The sequence below is a fragment of the Vombatus ursinus genome, unplaced genomic scaffold (genome assembly GCF_900497805.2).
Source record: "Vombatus ursinus unplaced genomic scaffold, bare-nosed wombat genome assembly UNPS02014894.1, whole genome shotgun sequence".
Classification (NCBI taxonomy): Eukaryota; Metazoa; Chordata; class Mammalia; order Diprotodontia; family Vombatidae; genus Vombatus; species Vombatus ursinus.
The window spans coordinates 3,646,866-3,672,894 of NW_020954672.1; the positions used below are offsets into that span (position 1 = coordinate 3,646,866).

The 26,029-nt window shown below is 41.6% G+C and overlaps 1 protein-coding gene across 2 annotated transcripts in view; it reads right to left on the minus strand.

Annotated features, from left to right (window-relative positions):
* The window catches only part of SLC7A8 (solute carrier family 7 member 8), a 77,053-nt gene that overhangs the window by 3,337 nt on the left and 47,687 nt on the right, over positions 1-26,029 (minus strand). Inside the window, exons 5-10 of one of the 2 annotated variants that reach the window (XM_027843175.1) lie at positions 16,535-16,660; positions 14,667-14,820; positions 13,356-13,479; positions 7,923-8,026; positions 4,891-4,987; positions 2,615-2,764 (exon numbers count right to left, since the gene is read on the minus strand). In XM_027843175.1, coding sequence (XP_027698976.1) covers positions 2,615-2,764; positions 4,891-4,987; positions 7,923-8,026; positions 13,356-13,479; positions 14,667-14,820; positions 16,535-16,660 — 755 coding nt within the window. Of the gene's footprint in view, positions 1-2,614; positions 2,765-4,890; positions 4,988-7,922; positions 8,027-13,355; positions 13,480-14,666; positions 14,821-16,534; positions 16,661-26,029 lie in introns of those variants that run through there. The other variant, XM_027843176.1, reaches the window with a different exon arrangement.

Here is a 26,029-nt window from a genome sequence, read left to right on the forward strand (position 1 = left end):
TCTCTGCTGCATAACACATATAATAATTTTTATTGTTTGTGTCATCACCCATTAGACTGAAGGATTCATAGCAGATTTGTTTATTTGTTTGTTTGTTTTCTGATAAAGGTGTGTGATCAAGTTTGGAGCCCTCTGATCTAGCAGAGGGAAATGGAATAGAAAAGAGATAAGCTTTTTTGGAACAGAGAATATCTGTCAGAGAGTAGTGGGAAATAAAGCGGAATAAATGACAATAAGACATTTATACAGCTCATCAACAAATATGATCGCCATTGAACACAGCTGGGAATAGAGGGTCAGATCAGTAAAAAATGACTTGTGCAGTCACAGAGTTAGAAAGTATCAGAGCTGGTATGTAACTACTCTTCATATCTAGTGTTTCTTCTAAATAACACAGCATTGTATCTGGGAACTATAGATCTACATCATGGTGGATATTGAAAGTCAGACAGGAGTTTAGACTAATAATGAGAACTGTCATATCCTTAATGCTTTACATACATTATTGAATTTGAGTGAAATAAGAAATTTCACAGCAACCTTGTATTAGGTACTTTTGCTACTTTTACCCTCATTTGACATGGAGGAAACTGAGCCTTAGAGAGGTTAAATAGTCAAGACAACAGAGATGGAAGGAATCTTAGAGACCAACGAGAATCCAACCCTTCCATTTCCCAGGGGCAAAGGGAAGTGAAGCCACTTGCTCCAAGCCATATAGCTAGTTAGTAGAAGAACTTGATCTATAGCAACTATAAAAACACAATTACAAAACATTTTTCACACAGATAAAGACAGATCTAAACAACTAAAAAAAACAGCAGTTGCTCATAGGTAGGCCAAGCTACAATAAAAATGACAATTCTACCTAAATCAATTTACTTATTCAGTGCCATATCAAACTACCAAAAAATTATTTTATATAACTGGAAAAAATAATAAAATTGACCTGGAAGAACAAAAGGTCAAGAATATCAAGGGAAATAATAATAATAATGAAAAAAAAGCAAAAGAAAGTGGCCTCGCCAAACCAGATTTAAAACTATATTATAAAGCAGCAATCATCAAAACTATTTGGTACTGTGTAAGACATAGAGTGGTGGATTAATGGAATAGATGAAGTACACAAGACACAGTAGATGATCATAGTAATCTACTTGTTTGATAAACCCAAAGATTCCAGGTTCTAGAATAAGAATTCACTATTTGACAAAAATTGCTGGAAAAACTGAAATAATATGGCAGAAACTAGGTATAGACCAACATCTCACATTGTACACCAAGATAAAGTTAAAATGGGTACATGACTTAGACATAAAGGGTGATAATAAGCACAAAAGCAAATTAGGAAAGCAAGGAATGGTTTACCTGTCAGGTCTATGAAGAAGGGAAGAATTTATGACCAAGTAAGAGATAGGACATTAGGAAGTACAAAATGGGTAATTTTGATTACATTAAATTAAAATTAAAGTTTTTACACTCAAAAAAGTGAACACAACAAAGAACAGAAGGAAAAGAAAGTGGGAATTTTTTCAGCAAATGTTTCTGATAAAGGCCTCATTACTCAATATAAGACCATAAGTCATTCTCCAATTTATAAATGGTAAAAGGATATGAACAGGGAGTTTTCTGATGAAGAAATTAAACCTATCTATAGTCACATGGAAAAAAAACCTTCTAAATCACTATTAATTAGAGAAATGAAAATTAAAACAACTCTGAGGTACCACCTCACACCTATTAGATTAGTTAACATGACAGAAAATGAAAATGATATATGTTGGAGAAGATGTGGAAATATTGGACACAGTGCATTGTTAGTAGAATTGTGAACTGATCCAATCATTCTGGAGAGCAATTTGGAACTATGCCCAAAGGGCAGTCAAACTACCATTTTATCTAGCAGTACCACTATGAGGTCTGTACCAAAGAGATCATAAAAAAGGGAAAAGGATCTACATGCACAAAAATATTTATAGCAGCTCTTTTGTGGTGGCAAAGAACTGGAAATTGAGGGGATGTCTATTAACTGGGGAACGGCTGACCAAGTTGTGGTATATGAATGTAATAGAAGAAATGATGAGCAGGCAAATTTCAGAAAAACCTGGACTTACATGAACTGATGCTGAGTGAAATGAGCAGAACCAGAACAATGCATATAGCAACAGCAACACTGTGCAATGATCAACTATGATGGAAAATGCTATCCACATCCAGAGAAAGAACTAGAGTCTGAATGCAGATTTTCACCTTTTTTTTGTTTATTGTGGCCTTTTCCTTTTATTCTGGTTCAATTTTCACAACATGGCTAATGTGAAATATGTGGGATAGGAGGGACAGAGAAAAATTTGAAACTCAAAATCTTAAAAAAATGAATGTTGAAAACTATCTTTATATGTAATTGTAAACAATAAAACACTATTTAAAAGAAAAAAAAAGGATCCAGGTCTCCTAATTCTTAATGAGTTTGCACAGATATAAATGTGAAAAAAGCTAAACAAGCTAAAAATAGGTAAAAAAAGAAGCTCCACAAAGAACAAGCAGATTTGTGGACCAGGGCTGCTCTCAGCCAGAAAAAGTTGAAGGGCAAAGGGGTTTGGAATTATCAAGTTCTCACCTTGATGGGGCGGGCAATATTAGGTTGCTTCCAGCGCAGGACAATTTGCCCAGCAATTGTGACACCATAGAATAAGTAATTGATGAAGCCTACATAGTTGATGAGCGTATATATGTCACTGGTCACCAGCATCAGCAGGGTGGAGATGCACTGTGAGGATGAAGAGAAGTTGGTTGAATTAATAGTCTGAAAGATATTTAGAGTCATTCTCTTAGAAGGGACTTTGACAGGTCTGCTTGATTCTTGATAGCCTCAGAATCTAAATGATGCCATTTTATAGATGCCCAGAAGATTCCCTTACTTCTCCCCTGACCCTCTAGGTCAGGGATTTCTTCCTAATATCCTTCCTGTTATAACTGATGAAAATTTTCATTTTTTTTCTCTTGAGTGGAGATAGGGATCAAGTCATCAGCCTTTGAAAAATACATTTTCATAGTACAAAAAACAGAAACTAATCTCTTTCATCCCTGTTTTCTCTTGATTTAATCATTTTAGCTCTCATTACACCTTTCTCATTGGTTGAGTTTTCCAATCATCTTGGCTAACATGTTCTCTTTAACACTCTTGGATGGAAGAGTCCAGTCCAGTATTGAGTATAATTTTCTACAGGGAATCTGATCAATACTGAGGATAACAAGAGGGCATTCTCTTGATTCCAACAAGTGTAACCCCATATCTCAGTTCTGTTGTTTGTGACTGCACCTCATCATTGATTCAAGCACTGCTTGTGGTCCACCAACCCCCTGGCATCATCTCCAGCCTCATTTACATATGATTGATCATTCATATCTATACCCTGAACTATTTGGGACTTTTTTTTTCTATCAACGTAGAAACTACTTTGTCTACAGCTACATTGAGCTGTATTTCTGCTAATTTGTGAGCAAATTTCAAATAACCCAAACTAATTTTCCATTGTACATTTGGAACTGGAAGAAGGAAATAATTCAAAGAGGTTTTAACGGAGAGAGTTCTTTGTTTCTTCCATGGAATCCCTCTAAATTTCCCTTCTCTGGAAATGATGAGTAGGATGGTAGCAGAGAAACCTGGAAAGACTTATGAGTTGATACAAAGTGACATGTACCGTGTACAAAGTAACAGTAATATTGTAGGATTATTTGCTCTGAAATGACTTAGCTATTCTCAGCAATACAACGATGCTAGACAGTTCTGAAGGACTTATGATGAAAAATGCTAGCCATCGCCAAAGAACTGATGGTGTCTGAATGCAGAGTGAAACATAGTTTTCTTTGACTACATGACTATTGTGGAAGTGTTTTATATAACTGCACATGTATAACCTATTTCAAATTGCTTGCCTTCTCAATGTGGGGGATGAAGAGGGAGGATGGGATAGAGTTTAGAAATTTTTTTAAAGTTTTAAAGTTTAAACAAGTTTAAAGTTTAAAAACAAACGTTAAAAATTGTTATTACATGTAACTGGGGAAAAATAAAATACTAAATAAATTTAAAAAATAAAATAAAATATATTTCCCTTCTCTTTTCTCCTCTGCCAGATATTTTAGGTTTATCAGCTTCCCTGCCTCCCCCTATCACCTAACCCTAGTTTGGCAGACTCTTTTTAAAATCTGCTAAAATATAGCTAAAGTTTATATAGAAATTTAAGGTCTGCAAAGCACTTTTACAAATATGATGTCATTTGGTCCTCACAACCATCCTGGGAGATGGGTGTTATTATTATCCCCATTTTAGAGATGAAGAAATTCAGGCAGGCAGTGGTTAACTGGTTTGTTCAAGATTACACAGCTGGGATTTGAGGTCAAATCTGAACTCAGATCTTCCTGATTCCAGGTCCACCTAGCTGCCTCTAGATGTCAGATCTTTTCATAATTGAGGATATTTCTGTTCCACTTGATATCAATAAGAGGCAGTGTAGGGTAGTAGAGGGATGCTCCTTGAAGCCAGGAAGATTTGAGTTCAGGTACTGCCCCTGACTGTCACTCAGAGTCAGCTCTTTAAGACAATAATTGGCACAAAAGGAGGTGCTGACCTACATTGGTGGAGGGAATTTCTTCATCTTGGAGTTCCCTATACCAATGAACTCACAAGGTTCAGAGTATATATCAAATCAGTTACAACTCAATACAATTCAACTGAAAGCTAGAGGAGGGTGATGGAATGGTATATGTGAAAGATTGAAACTGACAGCTCAGATGCTGATTAGAACAGGATGGAGTAGGCCCAGAGTAGGCCCAAACAGAACAGAAATAGAAACAGGGAGGGGAGAGCTAGCTGAGGGACTGACTGATCCTTACCGTGAAGAGGAGAGCAGGGATAGGAGTACAACGTTTTATGTGGATCATAGCCAGCACACTGGGCAGGTGGCCCTCCCGGGCTCCAGCAAAGAATAGTCTAGTAAAGGAAGAAAAGAAGGAGTAGGGGTCTGGCATGAGGCCTCTGTTTCCTCTGGATCGAGTAAAAGAAGTCTAAGACTCATGGCACGCTCTACCCCCTCCCCTTGTGTCTTGCCTTATCCTCAACCTCCCCCAGGAACTGGTCCCAGTATACAGGCTCCCCCCATTCATGCACACACACAACACACAAGACATATACACATACTGTCTCATTTATCTTTCCATGCTATCACAGAGGCAGCTGATAGATAGGCCCTGAGTGGCCTGGGAAGACCTGGTGTCTGAGGTCTAGGTTATTAATGGCCACACCCTCTTCAAGTTCAAAATCTATGTTGGGTTGGGCTGTAGTAAGAGGAGATGGAGGAAGTGAGAAGGCCAGCTTTACAGGCAGAGAAGGCAGCTACCTGCCTGAAATAATTTCAGGAGCTGCTGGGAAGGTCACCTCCCTAAAATACCTTTCTCCACTTTGTCATATCTGTAACTATACTGTATGTTTTCTCCCTTTTTATTGAAAAGACAAATGTCTTTGGGATAGAAGAGCTCCAAGTTCTCATTAGTCATTTATATCTTGGTACAAATATTGGCCAAAGTGTAACGGAGGAGATATAGGCAGAAGACCCAGATCTAGGAGGCTAGGACTCCAAAGATGGAACCACTAATTTCAGTTCTGTCCAGGGTCACCACTGGGGTATGGGGGTGGGTGGGTGAAGGGAGGTGTTGACCAGGGATGGCTGTCCATGAGTCAGTCAGTCAGTCAGCCAACAAGCATTTATTGAGCCCTTATTATATGCCAGGCATTACATTAAGGCACAAAAGACACAAAGAACGCAAAAACATGGTCCGAGCTAGAACAGGGTCAGACTGACACACATGAACATGTTTGCCAGACTTGTACAGACCAGAAGCATAGGAATTGGAGATATGGCACCAGGTAACCTGCCATCAACTGCCTTGACCATCCTGCCCCACCTCCCACATGCAGCCATACACATGCCTGGATGCTCTAGCCCACCTGTGGGCACCCCCTGGCAGGGTGATGTCATGCACCAAGAATAGCTACAAATACAGCTGAGTCTTTACATGCAGCTTTATGTTTGCCTCTCCTATTGGTGCAGTCAACATCTCCCTTGCCTCCATCTATTATCCCAGGATCCAAACATAAGGCTGCCTAAAGACAATCCCTGCTCTATTGCTGATGACTGATGAAATTAGAGAGGGTGTCACACCCACACACACTTCCACACCTTGGCAAAAAGCCATCCATTCCATACCTGAAATGAAACCTTTTTAAGGGAAAAGTGAATAAATGAACAGAGAAGGCCTTTCCTCCAAGAAGGGTGTTAGGGGTGGGTGGATGATGTGTGCAGATGACTAGCATATACATACATTCCCTGTCGCATGCACACACACACAACTACATCCACCCACGTGCAGCCAGACCTGCCTGTGTGACCTCCCTGCAGGGACAAACCCAGCTCTAACTTGCTTTAGTCACTTTCTCTTCCAAAAGATCCCAGAAAGCCACGATGGACAGGCTCTCTTCCAGGGCCCTCCAGTGGGACTTCCGAGGCTGCGGCAGCTCCTGTTTAACAGGCACATGAGGTTGCCATGGGTGAGTGTGTGATGCCCCAGTTACAGGAATGGTACCAGAACTGTGCACCTTCTCTGTACAATGCCCCCCAAACATGGCACCTTGGTCCCCTCAAGGGAATTCCTGTTGCTGCTGGGGTAGTGCTGTGTTGGCTGTAAGCCAGGGTGAGTTAAGCTCAAAGGCAGCCCAGTCAGTGAGCTGAATACAGTGGATGAGACAGCATGTGGCCTCCCTGACTGCATGACTGACTCTGATTTGGGTATGAATGCTCCCCTGAGGCTTTGGCCTTCGCAGGAACACTGGGTGGCTCAGTTCCAACCCAAACCTACAGAGTTTTGCTGGAACCCTTCCTGGCCTCCCCGTAGCATTCAGTTCAAGGTAAAGAAGATGAATCCTCTTTCTTTCTCCTGCTCCTCTCCTCACTCAACACCAAGTTGCTTGAATGTATACTACAACATGGGATTGCAAAGGTCACACAGCACAGACCACTTGGGAAGCCAGGCTAGGTGCCTGCATGGCCTCTTGCCAAGACAGTCATATCCAAGTCAAAGTTTGGCCTGATGGGTCCGAACGAGGGAGGGCTTAGACGTTGACCCTTTCCCTAGGTTCACAGACACCATCTAATCTAAACTCCTCAATTTACAGATGAGGAAACTGAGGCCCAGAGAGGTTTAGTGCCTTATTCAATATCACACAAAGCAGTAAGGAGAAGAGCTGTGATGTGAACCCAGATGTCTGTCTCTAAGTCCAGTGGTTTTTTTCAGTGCCACACTCAAGAATCATATGTTCCTCTCTCCTTGTCCCCTCATGCAATGGTTGCTTTTCACTCTATTCTCATTAGCAGCTAGAACCCCAGATAAATGGACCAAGGAGGCCCCAAGACTTTTCTATCCCCTAACAGGTCATCAAAGCTGAGAATGAAATGGACTGGGGGCTAACCCCACTCCCCACCTACACCTTATCCACCCAAATGAAGTGGGCCCAAAATGGTAAAAGGTGCTGCCTTTTCTTTTTCTCCATCCAATGTTAGGAGCCTTAGAAATTGCTGTCTCATGTACATGCATGTATGAGTACACACACACACACACACACACACACACACACACACACACACACACACAAGCAATGCCTCTCTGTAAACCCATAGAGATATACACAGAGATAAAGAATTCACATAGAATCACTTTCACATGTCTTATGTGTACTTATCTACCTGGGTATAAAAAAACCGTGGGTATATATGCACATGCACGCGCACACAAACACACATTATTGCACACAAGGCCATTTACACAGCCAAGCTCCCCACTCCACTCACAGACAGTGTAGAGGCTGAACTCACCTGGAGGATGTAAAGAGAGATCCATTAACTCCACCGAATGTGGACAGCGCAACTGAAATGGGCATGATCCAGGCCATGACACCAAGAAGCTTCTCTCCAAAGGTCTGGAAGAGGAGACAAAGGACAGGTGAAAACTCTGTGCTGAGCTCCCTTACAGAAGGGGCCCTGCCTTGCTTTTTTTTCTCCCATCACTGCTCCTGTTCTCCACATAGCCCTATCCATAGGATACTGCCTGGGCCACCAAAGAGGCCTTAGTGCTCTCTTTCTAGGTCCAAAGTTGCTCACATCCATCAGTTGCCAAGAACAAGCTGTTTTAATGCCACATCTCTTGACAGGCATCCCTTTCTCTTCAACTCACATGGCTGCACCTTAATTCAAACAATTATCATCTCGCACCTAGACTATTATTATTAATAAGAACTAGCATTATATTTATGAATTATTTTATAATTCTGTGTAATTATTACTTAAGAAAAATAGCTAGCATTTATATGAGGCAGCTAAGTGGTACAGTGGATAGAGCAGCAGGCCTGGAGTCACGAGGACCTGAGTTCAAATGTGACCGCAGACATGTATTAGCTGTGTGTTCCTGGGTAAGTCAGTTAACCCTGTTTGCCTCAGTTTCCTCATCTGTAAAATGAGCTGGAGAAGGAAATGACAAATCACTATAGCGTCTTTGCCAAAAAAACCCTAAACTGAAGTCACAGAGAGTACAGCAGAATTGAAACAACTGAAAAGTACAAAAGCATAGTGCTTTACAATACCTCATTTTATCCTCAAAACAACAAAGGCCCTAGGGGACCCATGAGAGAAATTCAAGGAATCTGATATGCTACTATTTTGAACTCAAATTCTTGGCTAAAATCAGGTATGTATGAGGGAGGGAGGTATGATATTACTATCCCCATTTTGCAGAAGAGGAAACTGATGCACAGAAAGGTTCAGTGCCTTGCCCACAATCACAAAGCTAAAATATATATGAGGCTAGATTTGAACTCCTATTCTCAACTGTGCCAACTATCTCTTCAGTCATTTCTCTCTCCTCTAGTCTTTCCTCTCTCCAATCTACCTTCCCTATAATTGCCAAAATAATCTTCTTATAAAGTCCAAGTGTGACCATGCTACTTGCCCTGCTCAAGATAAATGGTAGGCAGTTAAATCTTTTCACAATCTGCCTCAGTCTACCTTTCTAGGCTTAGAGAATATTCCTTCCTCCCCATCCACCCCTGCTGCCTCTCTAATGTACATACCCTTTTCACCTCTGCCTCACAGAAACCTTTGAGTTTCTTTCAAGGCTCAGTGCTCTTATTATCTGCTAAGTGATTCCCAATGGTCTCTTCCACATATTATCTCATCTCCCCCTCCCAGGAGAATGTAAGCTACCTGAGGGTATGGACTTTTTTTTTTCATTTTGTCTCTATCTTCAGTCTCCCATACTATCTTGCAGCAGAGAATACACACTTAATAAATGCTTGTTTGATTGGACTAGAGAAAATAGGTTGAGCCCAGACTTCATTCCTACTGGGGAAGGAGATACATCTTCCATAAAAACTCATTCAAGGAACCTGATCTCCCACTATTTTGAGCATGCATACTTGGCTAGAGTTAGGTACGTGGAAGTCTTTTCACTGTTCAATGAACAAGCCATGCACATTTCTGTCTCCCAGTGTTCACTCATATGAGAGGCAGCATAGTGGAGGGAGTAGAGGTCTGATCTGGGAGTCAGAAAGGTCTGGATTTAAGTTCTACTTCCGACATGAGCTGATTATAACCTTTGGGCAACTAAGAGCAACAGCTGCTGATCTGCTTTGGTAGATCTCACCAGGAATTGCTTGAAACCAGTGACAACATAGATCCAGACCAAAAGTTGATTCAAGTCCTAGGAATGAACAGCTTCCCCTTTTCTCTCAAACCCTGGTTGCCTTGAAGAACCAGCTCAGGTCGTACTTCTACCATGATTCCTTTCCTAACTACTATGAGTTATAACTAACCACTGCATTTCAACAAATGTTTACCGAACACCTACTAGGTTCTAGGCCTTGCTTGGGCCAGGCACTCAAAGGTGAGTGCTACAAAGATGAAAAAGTGATATTAACCCTGACCTCAAGGAACTTACAATCTAATGTAAAAATTACAATACAGCTTCTACTTTCCTACAATGAGTCCCTCAAGAGCTATGTCTTACCCCTCTTCCTTATCTCCTCATACTCTCTTCTCACTCTTTTTTCAGCAACAGACTGGCCCCCAGAAAAATGGTCTGGCAAGGCCCAGTGATAAGATACATTGAGGAAAAAAAAAAATCTTCCTCCTCTGAATTCTTGCAGCACTTAAGAGTTGGTATGGCACAATTTGGCACTATATACGTTCTTACATAATGCCCACATTTTTGTTTCAGCTGCCATCATTTTTCTCTCCTCAGTAGATATGAAGCAACTCTGATCTGGCCAGACTGGCTTCCTCTCGGTCCCTCACACACAATACCCCATGGCATTTCTATGCTTTTCCACGGCTGTCCTCCCATGCTTGGAATGCATATCCTCCTCACCTCTGACTCAAAGGACCTCTCTACTCCTTTAGGACTCAGCTTTACAAATGCTAGGGAGCATCCTGTCCTTTCTCCCTCCCTAACTGTTTAACAACTCCATGTTTAACCTGAATATACCTATGTACTTGTTTTTTTCTCTTGTTAGAAAGTAAGCTCATTGAAGACAGTCTTTTTGTCAGTTTTTCTATCTGTACTGTAAACTCCTAGCACAGTATCTGGTACATAGATGTTTCTTTAATAGCCGCCATAGCCCTTATCCTAGTGTGGCTCACCAAATAGGCACTCAGTTAATATTTGTCAGCTAATTCAGTGGTCAGAAAATTATAGCCTGGGCCAAGGTATTTTAAGATGTAAAGACCATCCTCAGGCAATAGCTGGACAGATTTGGTTGTAGTTTGCTTACCCCTTGCTATAAAAGCAAATGAACATTTGAGGAAGGGAAGAAAATCCATGAAAGTTAGATGACTGGCTGGTGAATACTTGTTAAGTGAGGGCTTACAACGGAGCTGAGATTAGATAGAGCACATTCATGAGACAATTCTTCTTCGCTGGGGATTCAAGAAATTGTTGCTGCCAGTCCTGATGCAATCTCATGAGCAGCAAATCATAAAGGAGGAAACGATGGGTTTGAAGGCTCCAGATATCACAGGCTCTGTCTGTCCCCTCTGGAGATAAACAGTCAGGCCTGTGTTTCAAGATAACACAGATGATGATTTGCAAGAGTTTGCTACTTTGGACTGGGTTCAAATCTGATCTACCACTGATTTACTAGGTGACCTATAGGCGATCAATAATTCAATTCTGTTCAATTTAGTCCAATTCAATGAGTATGTATTAAGTGCCTATTATAGGAAAGGAATGACTGTGTAAAACTGAGGATTACAAAGACAGAAAGAAAATGAAACAGTCTGATATGGGTAGTGCTGCCATGATCCAGGTTTTTCATTTCTTTTTTTGCTTTCTGGTGAGGCAATCAGGGTTAAGTTTCTAGCCCAGGGTCACACAGCTAGTAAGTATCAAGTGTCTGAGGCCAGATTTGAACTCAGGTCCTCTTGACTCCAGGGCCGTGCTCTATCCATTGGGCCACCTACCCACCCCCGCCTTTTTCATTTTTATGCTTCAGTTTTCCCCTCTATAAAATGGAGAGAATCATCTATGAGCCCCCTACTACCTGAGGATTTACGTGGTGCAGTGTATTGAGTGCTGGGCCTAGAATCAGGATGACCGGATTTCAAATTCAGCCTCAAGACACTCACTAGCTGTAAGTCACTTGTTAAACCCAGTTACTTCAACTATAAAATGGGGATTATAAGAACACCTACCTTCCAGGTTATGAGGATCAAAGGAGATCATAATTGCAAAGCTCTTAGGACAGTGCCTGACACATAATAGGCAGCATATAAATACTAGCTATTGTTATTATGACTGTTGTCAGCTGAATCATGTTTACAAAGTGACTTCATTTAAAAAAGTAAATTCCTCTCCACCCTCTGAGAAAAGAACTAGGCAATGTCACTGGGACAATGGACTGCTCCTGTCACAGTATAGTACTAGCCAACTACTGTATTATCTCAGTAATGAGTTCATCCTTAACAGAACTATGCTATCTGACAAGGCAGGGCCTAGAGAAACCCAGAGAGGGTTCAATAGACACAGCCAATAAGTTGGAAAACATTACTAGGAGGAAAGACTGTGAGAACCAGCTAGTTGTTATTTAGCTTGGGGAAAAAGGCATTGTGGGGTTGGATAATAACAGTCTTGAATTGAAAGGTGATTGTTTATTCTTCAGTCTCTGGGACAAGCCTGCAGATGGGGCACTTTGATTAGGCAAGAGGAAGAATTTCTAAAGAATAAGGGCTACTAAAGATTAGAATGGAATATAGGAGATGTGGCCCTCCCTTCTCTAAAGGCCTTTAAAGATAAAGACAGATTCCATCTAACACACAGTGGGTTTGAGAAGAATGGGATGAACCATCTAACCTCTAGCCCTGAGGGATTAAATCATATGATCTCTTCCATCCAAAGAGCCAAGAGAACTTTCTCCTCCATATTGGTTACTCTCACATACTTTTCCATGAAGTAGGAGAGTGGTTAAGATTGATCTTTCTAGAAGAAATAATGACTTGCTTAGGATAACAGTAAGTGTCTAAAGCAAGATTTGAACTCAGGTCTTCCTGCTCCAGGCCCAATGAGCTACCCAGTGCACCACCTAGCTGCTTACTAGCAAAGCTGGGGTTTGAACCAAGGCGCCTCTGACCTTGAATCCTGAACACTTTCTGTTATGTCCTCAATCATATAATCATAGAGGTTAGGTGTAAAGGGAGTTTGGTGGTCATCTGCTCCAATCTCCACATTCACAGGCAAGGACACTGATGCTCAATGAGGGTAAGGAATTTGTCCAAAGTCACACAGCCAGTGGCAGGGGCAGGACCTGAACCCAGGAGTGCTGATCCCTGGAGCTCTGTCCACTAGATGGCAGATGTCCCACCTTATATACAGCTCTACTTGGCAGGATGTTTTTTTGTTTTTCCTAAGGCTGGGCCTAGGATGATGCTCAGGCTTTGTGCTCCGTGTGATATTTAGTCACTCTGCTGATGCTGGCAGAAGAGCAGAAGAGAATTGAGGGGAAGTGGGAAAGAAAGTTACGAGGTGGACTGGAATTCCCATTTATTCCAGCTTCTGTGTACTCTGACTTTTAAGAATGAGCAGCAGCAATTCCCAACTGGGGACTAAACAGAATAATCCCCTTACTGAGGTTCCTGCCCATATGACTCAGATCACCGGGAAAAAGTGCTCTGAGATTAATTACTCAGCCAAACTTCCTTCCAACTTCCTGGTTCAAGGGTCCTTGGCCCCAGAGGGAGCTTCAGAAATATGGGAATCCTTACCACAGCGACAGCATTGGAGGCCAGCAGCTCCTGGGGTGACATCGCAGTGACATAAGCAATGTTGGCAAAGACATACACAAACGTGACCAGAGGGATGGAGATGAAAATAGCTCGAGGAAGGTTCCTGCAGAGTGACATAAGATGAAAAAGGGAGGATCACTAGGTATAGGAACTCACTCCCCACAATGCCACCCACTCCAGCCCCCTAGGTTCCCTAAGATGGAATAAAGGTGTTCTGTCTGGGTTTCTGTTCCTCTTTTGAGGCTTCACGTTCACAGCTTGTCCTTGGGGAAAATATTCAAAGTTAATCAAGTCATTTGGAAATGAATTCTGCCTCAGTCTGGGCAGACTGCCTAGACAGAAATGAAACAGCTTGGAGAGATGTATTCCAAACCTACTATTGATACAAAGAGGTTTATACCTTTGCACCCTTTCTCCAGGATGCTCCACACCCCCACACCTCCTAGGCAGGAAGGTAGATGAATCATAAACTGTTCAGGGCTCAATCTTTTTTTTTTTTCCCTTCAGTTAATTGCTTTATTTTTCTTTTTTTAAATAAAATTTTCTATCACCTGCATTTCAAGATACGTCCTTACCCCCTCCTCCCCAGAGAGCTATCCCTTGTAACTACGAATAGGAAAGAGAAAAGGAAAACTGTTTAGCAAAACTAACCAAATTTGATACTATATGCTGGGTTTGGTAATGACTAGTTAGTTCCACAATGTTCTCCACTTTCTTCCTGGTCTACATTACTGACACTTTAGGCAATTTTTAACATGACTCTGATGGAGACATATGATCATTTTTTCCTACACTGCCAGGAAAGGACCCCAGATTATGAGATATAGAGTCGGAAGGGAACCTAAAGGTCATCTGGTCCAACACCCTCATTTTATAGATGAGGGAACTTCGGCTCAGAGAGGTTAAATGATTTGCTCAAGGTCACACAGGTAGTGTGTGTGTACATACACACACAGAGTAGTTTAAGGTGTACAAAGCGCTTTGCTATAAACAGCCCTGTGAGATAGGTAGCATACATATTGTTAACCCCATCTGACTCACAAGAAAACTGAGGCTCAAAGAGGCTAAGTGCTTAGCCCATACTATCAGGGCTGGTGTGTGTTGGAACCAGGACTCAAAGCCCAGCCCTCCTGACTATAGGTCGAGTACACTTTCTACCCCAGAACAGGTAGAAGGAAAATACTCCAAACTCCTTTTAAAAGAAAAGAAATGCAGGCTCCAGTCTCTCTGGCAGAAGGTACTGTGCCATTCAAAGATATGATAGACAAGGTGGGCTTTATCCTTACTCACTTGTAGGGATCAACCAGTTCCTCTGTCACATAATTAAGGAAGTTCCAGCCTCCATAGGCAAAGGAGCCCTGAAGGAAAGCCAATGCGATGAGGCCGATGTCAGGCTTTTGGAAATTCTCAAATGCGTTTTTGGGCTCTAGCCAGAAGTACTGTCCTGTGAACACAAGGGACAGAGAAGTTGTTGATAACAGTGCCCCACCCCCACCCCAAATCTGTGAGGTCTGAGGCTGGCCTGCCTGGCCCCACCGACTGAAACAAAGCTGTCTCTTGACATATGAAGCCTTAGACTCACAGGTGAGTCAGCAAAAAAATGTTCCAAAGGTATTGTTTTAAAATCTTGAACCCTGATCCTGCTTTCAAGTTAGAAACACCTTTCCAAAAAAAAATTTTTAAGCACGTTGAGATACCTGGAAGGGACAAAGGCCAGAGAGGGCAGGGAAATTAAGGGGATATTGGACAGGATAAGAATGGCATTAGGATTCTCCATTTTGCCCCTTTTCACCTTTGCTGATTCTCTTGTTTGGTCTCTATGCAAGTTATGTGTATTTTCATCATGAAAAACGTGGAGAAATCATTTCATTCCAGAATTCTCAACGCACCTTGTACTGTTCCACATGGTTATATCATTTTGCCTTTTCTTGTTATTTTTTGGGAAAGGGGGTTAAATTTTTAAAATGTCTCTTTCTTATCTTTTTTTTTGGCCCTGTCTCAGTCAATCAATAAACATTTATTAAGCGCCTACTATGAGCACCATAGTGTTCTAGGATACACTCTATACTCTCCTCTCCTCTGTAAAGTGGGCTTTGTCCATTATCTTATATCTCAGTTTATGTTCTGACCCTAGCTGGTGACTCAGGTTACTGACAGACTGCAGTGGGAAGGAGCGGCTCATAGTTTTTGGAATGCACTGAGCCTATACCTAGAGACATAGGATCATAGATCAGAACTAGAAGGTCAGAACTAGAAGAAGCCTTTATTAAAATACTTCCATTTTATAGTTGAGGAACTAAGGCTCTGAAAGCAGGTGACTTGCCCATTGTTACTCTGGTAATAAGTGACACAGCTTTGTCTGAAACCCAGGTCCTGACTCCAAATCCAGGGTCCTTTTCCACGATACCCTGATTTGCATAAAATGATATATACACCAATCTTTTCTAGCATTTAGAAAATGCAATAATGAATTAAGAGTGGGAAGGAGAAATAAAGGACTCTATTTTACAAAAATATCATGCAAAGAACTTAGTTGGGATTTCCAGGGTAAAAGATTAAGCCCTACACCTGGGGTTTGGGCCAATGCATGAAACCTCCCTATATGTCATCTGACTTTGACTGTGAAACAGTGATATTATGCAGAGCCTGGTGGTGCCCTAAGTCCCATGGAAACCAAACAGAATCCAGGCAGGGAAAGGAATAAATCTAGTGGAGAATGTTGGCACAATACCCAAGAATGTACCTCTCAGCATTGTAAAGGTTATGAACAAATTGAAAACCTAAAAAACAAAATAAGCAGAAGATGTATCATTTCCCTCAGATATATATAATATGAAGGGTAAGGCGCTCACCTTGGGTCAAGGCAAGGGAATCAATTCAATTATACAAAATTGACCAAGTGCCTATTAAGTACAAAGCACCATGCTAGGGAGTCTCACTGAAACTAACACTGTGGGTTATGATATAGTCCAACATGTGTACAAAATGAATGCGGATGCCTCTAACCCTTGCATTAAAGCAAGGGAAGGAATCATGCCAGTAGAGAAACTGGGAAATCTTATAGTGCACATATACAGGCATGTGTGTATATATGTTATATACGTGTACCTGCATATATGTAGGAAGTATATGAAACCTAGATGTTCGCTCTGCCTCACCTTTGCAGATCTGCACAATCCCCATGACAATAATCAGGCCCAGGGCCAAGAGCTTCCCAGCTGTGAAGACATCCTGCACTCGGGTGGCCCATCGCACACTTGCGCAGTTGACCCATGTTAGAAGCACTGAAATGACATCCCATACATATGCACACTTAGAGATAATGATTTCAGGCATTACAACAGAGATCTGTATTCCCAGTACAAAGAGACAAATATACAGTAAGCCTTAGAAAGGATGGGATGATTTCAATGATGGCTCAAAAAAATCCAGTTTGAATCTAGTAATCAGAAATTATGGCCTCGCAAAAAAGAGTTATGAATTTGAACTAGGTACTTTCTTTCCTGGATGCAGGCAAGGATCCAAAGGTGGGCAAACACGGGTGATGACTTTGGAGAATTCACAATTTGATACATTATACATGAGTACTTTGTCTCCAAGTTATTGTGTGTCCAAGGGTGTCTAACTTCTAGATGTATCCTAGATATGCTCTCTCAGGATCCCATTTGCTAAGGTAGGGACTTAGAGGAAATCTTGACTGCTCTATCACACAGGAATGGTTAGGAAACTTATTTCCCACCTGAACTGGGCAGTACAGTGGAAAGAAGATGTAATTTGGAGTCAGAAGACCTGGCTTCAAATATATACCCTACAATTTACTATCTGTGTAATCCTGAGTAAGTCACTTGACTTCACCAGGCCTCAGTTTCCATATCTGAAAAATGAACAGAATGGTCTAGATTGCCTTTAAAGTATCTTCCAGTTCTGACATTCTACAACTATAGGATTTGGTCAGACACTGAGGAAAGACTCACTTGGAGGGAAAGGCATCTCCAGTTCCATTCACATGCAGAGATCATTGGATTTAGAACTGGAACGGACCTTAAGATAGCATCTAGTCTAACCCCCTTGTTTTAAAAATGAAGAAACTAATGGGGCAGCTAGGTGGCACAGAGGATAAAGCACTGGCCCTGAAGTCAGGAGGACCTGAGTTCAAATTCGGCCTCAGACCAAACTCTTGACACTTTCTAGCTGTGTGGCCCTGGGCAAGTCACTTAACCCCAATTGCCTAAAAAAATGAACAAACTAAACACTTAGGAAGTTAAGTGACTGGTCCATAGTCACATAAGTAGTAAATAGCAGAACTGGAATTTGTACCAGAGTCCTCTAATTCCAAATTAGTGCTCTTTCCACCATACTCTGCTTCATTTTTTCCTGAAAGCCCAGTGGACCAGTCTTCTTGTAGAGAAGTCAACTGACTTTTTTAGCCCTAGGGACTCTTTGAATAGGTGCTAGGATATACTTGAGTAAGGGCCCAGCTATAACCCTGAAGACTTTTCCCCTAAAAAGAGATCAGAAATTTATGATGTTGTGGGACTAGGAGAGGACTCCAGGCACATTGACCTACTGTTGGTTGAAGATACTGTTTCTTGCTCTACTTTGGGAATAGCAATAATTTTCAGCCCAGTACCCTCAGACATCAATTATTCTAGAAACAACCCCTGTGGAGATGCAGCCTGGTAGTTACTTTTGTACATTCTACACTCATAGCTACCAAAGATCCAGATAAGAGAGTACTTGCCGTCAAAGTCCTTGGCACTGTTGAACAGTTCAACATAAGAAACTGATAGCATTTTTTATTTTCAAATGATTTCTCATCTTATTTTTACATTATCCCACCAGCAAGGGTGGGCATTGTAAGTATTACTATATCCACTTTATAGCTGAGGAAACTGAGGAATAGAGTAGTTCTGCTGATTGGCCCAACATCATAAAGATGGGGATGACTATGTCAAAAATAGACCGTGCATCTCGAGATTCTCAACTTGGTGTTTCCATCCTGGACTTGTCATGCCCTTGTATCCTGGTGATGGACATGAAAGCAACAGTATGCGAAGGTGCAGTAGCAGCATAAAGCCCAAGAAAGCTAGTTGCTGGCAACACTTATCTGGCACTGACTGCTTCATTTTTTATCGGCAGACTTAATCCTTAACCTCCCATAGTCCCAACATCAGGCTTGATGATGTACCACATACCAGATGCCCTCCCTTCTCAGCAGCTCCCACTAGTTCAGCAGCTCCCACTAGTTCACCAGCTTCCCTCCCTCCACTCAAGCCCTGCCTACTCTATCCATCATCACCAAACTACTGGAGTAGACACATTAACGCTAGGTATGCATTTGTTGACTGTTTTGAACCTGGCAAAATGATTTCGTATGTTGTCTTTGACACCCTGGTCTCACCTCTCTGATCCTTCTCTGGACCTACCTCTACCAAATGATAAGCAAACTCTGATTAGTTTTTATGGAACAAACTGAACTAGGGCAAATTGGGTCTTCAAAAGCAGAAATCCTTGACACCCTGTGGATAAGCTGTTCCACAAGACAGTGTCTGTGTGAGCAGAATGAAAACATGTTGTCAGAAGGGCTATTCTGAGTGACTGAACAGAGAACATTTCCTAAAGACTTGAGCATTCCACAGGAATGAGACAGATGGGAGATAAGCACACATTTACTTTAATCTTATATAATACAATAAGGATTTCAACAAGTGAGTGAGGGTACAACCAAAAATCACCTCGGCTTATGATCTCAACTTTTCCACTGGACCTCAATGGTTAAGTCAGTAGAAGGTCGAATGCTGTATGATGACAATATGAGGAATTCAGAACAGACAGCTATGCTATTGATGGAAAGATCAAGGGAAATGTTTTATGAGAGAAGATTAAAGGACAAAACTGGGTTGCTGAGGAACAAGTGAGGATTATCAACTAGGGGGATATCTGTTTCTGAGACCCATAGAAAAGAGACACAAAGTAGGGTGGAGAGGGAAGAAGAGAGAGGACATAGGTGGGGAGGAAAAAGAGGAGAGCAGAGATGGAGAAAGGAGGACACAAGAGCGATGGGTAGGAATTACCACAGAATCATTGATTTAGTGATGAAAGGGACCTTAGGGATCATGGAGTTCAACTCCCTTATTTTTAGAGGGTAAAAATGAAGAGGAAAGTGAGATAGAGAGAGGTCAGATGTTGCACAGATTTGGTAAATTTCTGACTAAGTCCTGTAGCTCCATGAGTTGCCTCCAGGTGAGAGAAAGGGAAGGGAAAAAAATTAAAAAGAATCAGATAGAGAGCAAAGTACATTAGAAGAGAGAGGGAGGTCAGAGAGGAAGCAGAGGAGGAGAAAAAAGATGAGGGACAGAAGGGAGAAAGCAGACAGAGGGAAAGTGGAAGAGAAAGGAAGAGAGGCAAGGAGAGCCCAAAGGTGGGGAGAGGAAAGCATTGGGCAGAAAAGAGAAAGCTAGGAAGCACAGGATGGAAGATGAGGCCCTAAAGGAGGATAGGGAGGAAGGAGAAGAGGAGCAGTGGCTCTCAGAGGGAAGGAAAGAGGGATAGAAGGAAAGAGGGAGAAGAATGGAGATGAAATGGGGAAAGAGAATGGAAATGGTTGGGCGCAAAATAAGGGCTGTTTGGAATGGGAAAATGTGCCTGGGAGAAGTGCTTGTATGAAGTCCTGCCACCATTCATTCCATAGGGAAGGGTTGAAGGGAACAAACATTTATAAAGCACCTACTATGTAGCAGGTATTGTGTTACACGTTTTATAATGATTATCTCATTTAATATTCACAACAGTCCTGGGAACTAAGTGCTGTCATTATCCCCAACTACCTTAAAAATGGGAAAATGACAGCTGGAGAGGCTGAGGGAAAACAGGTATTCTAATGTACTGTTGGTGCAGCTGTGAATTGGTCCAACCATTCTGGAGAACAACTTGAAATTATACCCAAAGGACTATAAAACTGTGCATACTCTTTGACCTAGCAATATTGCTACTATATCTATAACTCAAAGACATCAAAAATTTACAGGAGCTCTTTTTGTGGTGGCAAAGAATTGGAAACTGAGGGGATGCCCATAAATTGGGATACCAAGTTATTTATGGCTTATGAATATAATAGAATACTATTACACTGTAAGAAGGGATGAAGGGAATGGTTTCAAAGAAAATTGGGAAGACTTGTATTAATTGATGCAAAGTGAAGTGAAAAGAAGTAGGAGAACAATTTATACAAATAACAGCAATGTGGTGGAAAACTTTGAAAGTCTTAGTTACTCTGGATGAACACAACAACCCAACACAATTCCAAAGGACTCATGTTGAAACATATTATTCACCTCCAGAGAGAGCTGATGACTCAAGAGTGAAGATTAAAGCATATTTTTTTTGGACGTGGTTAATGTCTGAATTTGTTTTATATGACTATACATATTTGCAGTGGATTTTGTTTTCTTAGTTTCTCAATGAGGGGGAGGAAGAGAATTCAGAACTGAAAATGGAATAAGAATTTTTTTAAATGTAAATACTATGATGGCTAATAAAAAGATCCACCAGGAGTTCATAACCTTGGGTTATAAACTTTTTAAAAAATATTTTGATAACTATATTTCACAATATAACGTTTCCTTTGTATTTATATGTATTTCATTTTGTGCATCTAAGAACATTATTCTGTAAAGGGGTTCTCAGGTCTTACCAGACCGCCAAATGCATCCATGACACCAAAAAATTTATGTCTTAGGGATAACAAAAGACCTGAAGGATAAACTGACTCATCAAAATAGCTTATGGTAAGCCCAAAAGTGACCTCTAGTTCCTTATTCCTAGGGATCGCTTCATTCCCAGAGACTTGTTAGGATAGCAACCTTTCCCTCCCAACTATGATTAACCTTTCACCTTAAGTGGGCTAGTTTAAAAGCAAAAAGAAATAAGGAGATTGGGGTGGGGGGAGGAACAGTTATTCTGGGACTCTTGTGACATCTCATGTCCGCAATGGCTGTACTCCTCCAAGTCTTGACTCTTCACGCTGTGGCAGAAGATAACAGCATGTGACGGAAAGGTAAGGGAAGAACAGAAAGACAGCAGGGTGCTCATTTGCAGTCTCCTCGGTGCAACAGAACACGATTCCCTCCTTCTCTTACAGAAGGACTGAAACCTGAGCCTCCTCCCCAGAGAGGAAAGGTCAGCAGTCATAGGCACAAATCAGCAGGATTCTTGCCAGCTCTCCTGCTCTGCTCAGGAGTCACCCAAGAGCCCTCTCTGTGACTGATGACGATTCTCTCCACCCCCAACCCAGCTCTTTTTTCCATTTAGCACCTGATGCAGGATTCTGGAGATAGTTTTCGCTTTTTCTTGGACTGTTTCTGGACTTGTCAAGGGGATTATTTTAGGGTCAGTGATTGCATAGGCAGGATACCTCTATTCCTGAGATGCTGTACATTTGGAGCTTCTGATCTTGCAAGTAGCAGAACAGCATGGGACATTGGCAGGATTTCATATCTAAGGACACAACTTAATGCATTAATTAATGCATATTACATAATGCAGTGTTATGTAATATCAAAATTTCATTTCATCAGTCTATAAAGAATGGAGGGTACAGGGTGGGTGGAATTAGACCCTAATTCTTGGTGACTTCCTAAAATGCTCTCTCTCTCCCTCCTTCTTGTGCCTTTGGTTCACCTTCTGTTTCCACGGTGAAGAGGTGGAAAGAAGCCAAGATGACAAAAGACCTTAGGAGGATGCTGAATTCAAGAGTGTATTTACTTAATTAACTCATTTTTTAAAAACTGTCAAGGTGACAGGAAATAGTAAAATAGGCAGAAATAAAGAAACTTGGAGCCTTAAAATTCAATGGTCCATTAGGGCTATGGAGGAATAAGTACATTAGAAGAAGGATTTGATGTCTTTTTTTTCCTGGGAATTCTATCATGTAAGATGGAAAAACAACTGACTGATTACTATGCATATCCTGCTACCAGATGCCTTCTTGGGGAGGTAGGGGGCGAAATTAATTGGAGAATTCCTCCCCTAATGATAACTCCTCTAAACCCTTGTATTTGGCCACCACGTGATAGAAGCCTCCTCTCATCTACTTAGTATCACTTTCATCTGTGAAGGGTACAATGACATCAGACTATATGTAGAGTCAGGTAACTGGAATCAAAGTTGAAACATGGGAGAGAGGTCTCTCTTACAGAGGAGAAATGGACCTAAGTGAAAATCCAGGATTTGATATTTCTTACCTCAGGCAGGAAACTGGACTTCAGCATACTCATTTTTAAAATGAAGGGAGCAGACTAGTTCTCCAAATGTTCAAAATGGCACTGGCTTCCCTATTCTTTGAGGGCTCTAGCCACCCAAATTTACAAACTCAGAATTATCCTCAACTTTTCACTATTCCTCGGTTCCCATATTCTATCAGAAGTCGTCTTGTCTATTCTACTTCCATTACATCTCTCCAATCCAGCTCCTTCTCCACAACCACATGGCCACCACCATTGTTCAGCCCTTGAATCATTGTAACAGACTTCTAAGTAGTCTCCTAGTTTCTAGTCTCTCCTTTCCAAACCAATGTTCCTAAAGGACAGGTTTGATCACATCACTCTCCTGTTCAACCACTTGCTCCCTCAGATTCCAACTGGGGCATTTAGAGCTCTTCACACTTAGTTCCAACCTCTGTCCAGCCATATTTTATATTAGCCCCTGCATCCAAGCTATACTGCCCTACTAACCACTCCCCATTTCCTCATTCCATCTCCTGCCTTGACACCTTTGCACTAGAGGCCTGCACATCCCTAGAATAATTGCCACTGTCTTTTGGAATTCCTAGCCCTTTCAAGTCTTATCTTAGTAACACCCTGCTACACAAGGCTTTTTCCCCAAGTACTTTGTATTCTATTAAGGTGTGTGTGTGGGGAAGTATTTTGTATTGACTTTGCTGTTGTTTTTCGTGATCTGCTTATTTTTTGTTCTACCTGTCTTGACAGGTCTATCCTGATAGGTCATCAGCTATATCTTGGATGCCTAAATGGGTATATCCCATGACCTTTATATAGGTTCACTTCTTCTATCCTTCTACCATTTCTCTCAATGATTCACATCAACTACCATGAGCTGGATTACCATCTCTAGGTGGTGTTTCCCAGAATGATACATAGAGCCATGGCTCTAGTGTCTTTCTTGAGCTCCAGTCTGGCATTGTCAACTGCCTAGTGGACATTATGAATCAAATGTCCCAAAGGAATCTCAATCTCAACATGTTTAAACCTTCCCCTCTTCCCAAATTCATGATTACTATTTAGGACACCCCATCCTTCAAACTGACCAGACTCAATCTCTTTATTATCCTTGACTCTACTTTCTTTTTTTCTTTCTTCCTTTTTTTTTTGAGGCAATTGGGGTCAAGTGACTTGCCCAGGGCCACACAGCTAGTCAGTGTCAAGTATTTGGTCTGAAGCCAAATTTGAACTCAGGTCCTCCTGACTTCAGGGCTGTTGCTCTATCCACTGTGCCACCTAGCTGCCCCTCATATCTACTTTCATTCCTCTCACATTAGCCAATCCATTATCAAAATCTTGGCATTATTATAATTTTTTTGGGGGGCTAGGCAATAGGGTTAAGTGACTTGCCCAGTGTGACACAGCTAGTCAGTGTCAAGTTTTTGGTCTGAAGCTGGATTTGAACTCAGATCCTCCTGACTTCAGGGCCAGTGCTCTCTCCACTGCTCCAACCAGCTGCCCCTCATATCTACTTTCAAACCATTATTTGTATTCATTTCCTTCTCTGCCCTCACATCACTAGTCACTTCAGGCCCTTATCCCTTCTCACCTGAATTATTATAATAGCCTTCTATAATTGGTCTCACAGCTTCAAGTCTCTCCCCAATCCAATCCATCCTCCATGAGGCTGTCAAAGCGATTTTCCTAAATTGTAGGTCTGAGGGAAGTCATGAGAAACATAGGGCAGTGGAGAGAGCGCTGATTTCAGAGTTGGAGAACCTGGCTTTGAATCCTGGCCCTTCTTCCTATTACCCATCTGACCTCACTTATGTTCTCTAGGGCTCAGTTTCTTTAACTGATAATAGATGTTTGTGGAATCTGTAAAATGAGATTGAACTACATAGGCTCTAAGCCATCTTTGAGGACACCTGGCTCCAAGTCAGTGACCCTGTAATCTTATGATGCTCTAGGAATAGAATGGGAAGGGTGATGTCATAAATGTACTGTCCTATTTGGCAAGGTACCACAACATGGCAGCTTTAATATATACTCCAGACCCTATGGCCTCCACAACACTACTTCCTTCCTCTTCTTTCATGGTAATTCAATCCAGCAGCAAACAGACTTGTCCTATAATAACCTTGGCCTGTCTCACTCCTCTTCTCTTTTTCTCCTTCGGGGGAAACCACATACAAACACACACAAGATCCAGCCTTCATCAGGCGCCCACGCCATCCATCCCTGGTCATATTGAACATGATGCACACATTCCACAGACCCCAGAGAAACACAAACCCCGACAAAACAGAGAGGTAAACATACACGCTGTTGGCCAGTAACAATCTCTTTATACGTAGACTTCTTTTAATACTAAAGATCCTATGAGGTTAAAACTTATGTCCTGTCTATTCCCAACATTCTTTCTTCTTCTTCTTCTTCTATTTTTTTTGCAAGGCAGTTGGACTTAAGTGACTTGCCCCGGGTCACACAGCTAAATATCCCAACATTTTTATTAGACTTTCTAATCAGGGAATTTTGGGGGGAGCTGAGTGATTTATCACTCAGCATGGGTCCTAAATCTGAACTCCCCCCCTTCCCTGAAGACTGCCAGCTATACTGAACTAGGCTTGGGAGGCAGTGCTGGTCACACCTAGGGAGAGTCTAGGATGCAGTTTTTTTTTTAGGTCCAGCCAGCTCAACATGACTGATTCAGAAGGCACTTTGGCCTACTGGGAAAAAGAATCTGGAAATTTCAGGAGGAATGGAACAAGAGTGGATAACTAAAAGTGACCTAAAACACTAATGATAAAATTATATGTGAAATAAGGAAATTCACAACTTATTCCATTTCTCAAAGTAAAACATCAGGAGAGAAAAAAACAAGATAGTACTTAATCCTCAGTGCTTGTCCCTTTGGGTACATTCTATAGATTTACAGCCTTGTAATCCTAACAGCAATCCTATGAACATATAGTGCAGCTAGGTGGCACAGTGGATAAAGTGCTAGGCCTGGAGTCAGGAAGACTGTCTTCCTGAGTTCAAATCTGGCCTCAGACACTCACTAGCTGTGTGACCCTAGGCAAATCACTTAGCCCTGTTTGCCTCAGTTTCCTCATTTGTCAAATGAGCCAGAAAAGGAAAAGGCAAACCACTCTGGTATCCTGCCAAGAAAATTCAAATGGAATCATGAAGAGTCAGACATGACTGAAATAAATGAACAAAAAATGAACACATAGGCACCCTATCCCTCATGTGCAACACACACAACATTATGTGTACATAATGTACACATGCTTACCAGGTACAAAATACAAGCACGAATCCATACCAGGTCCAGTTTCTCTTCTCCTTGGTACAACGGGAAGGTTGAATACATGTGTACACACACACACACACACACACACACACACACACAAGATCCTCTCTCTTCCTAGA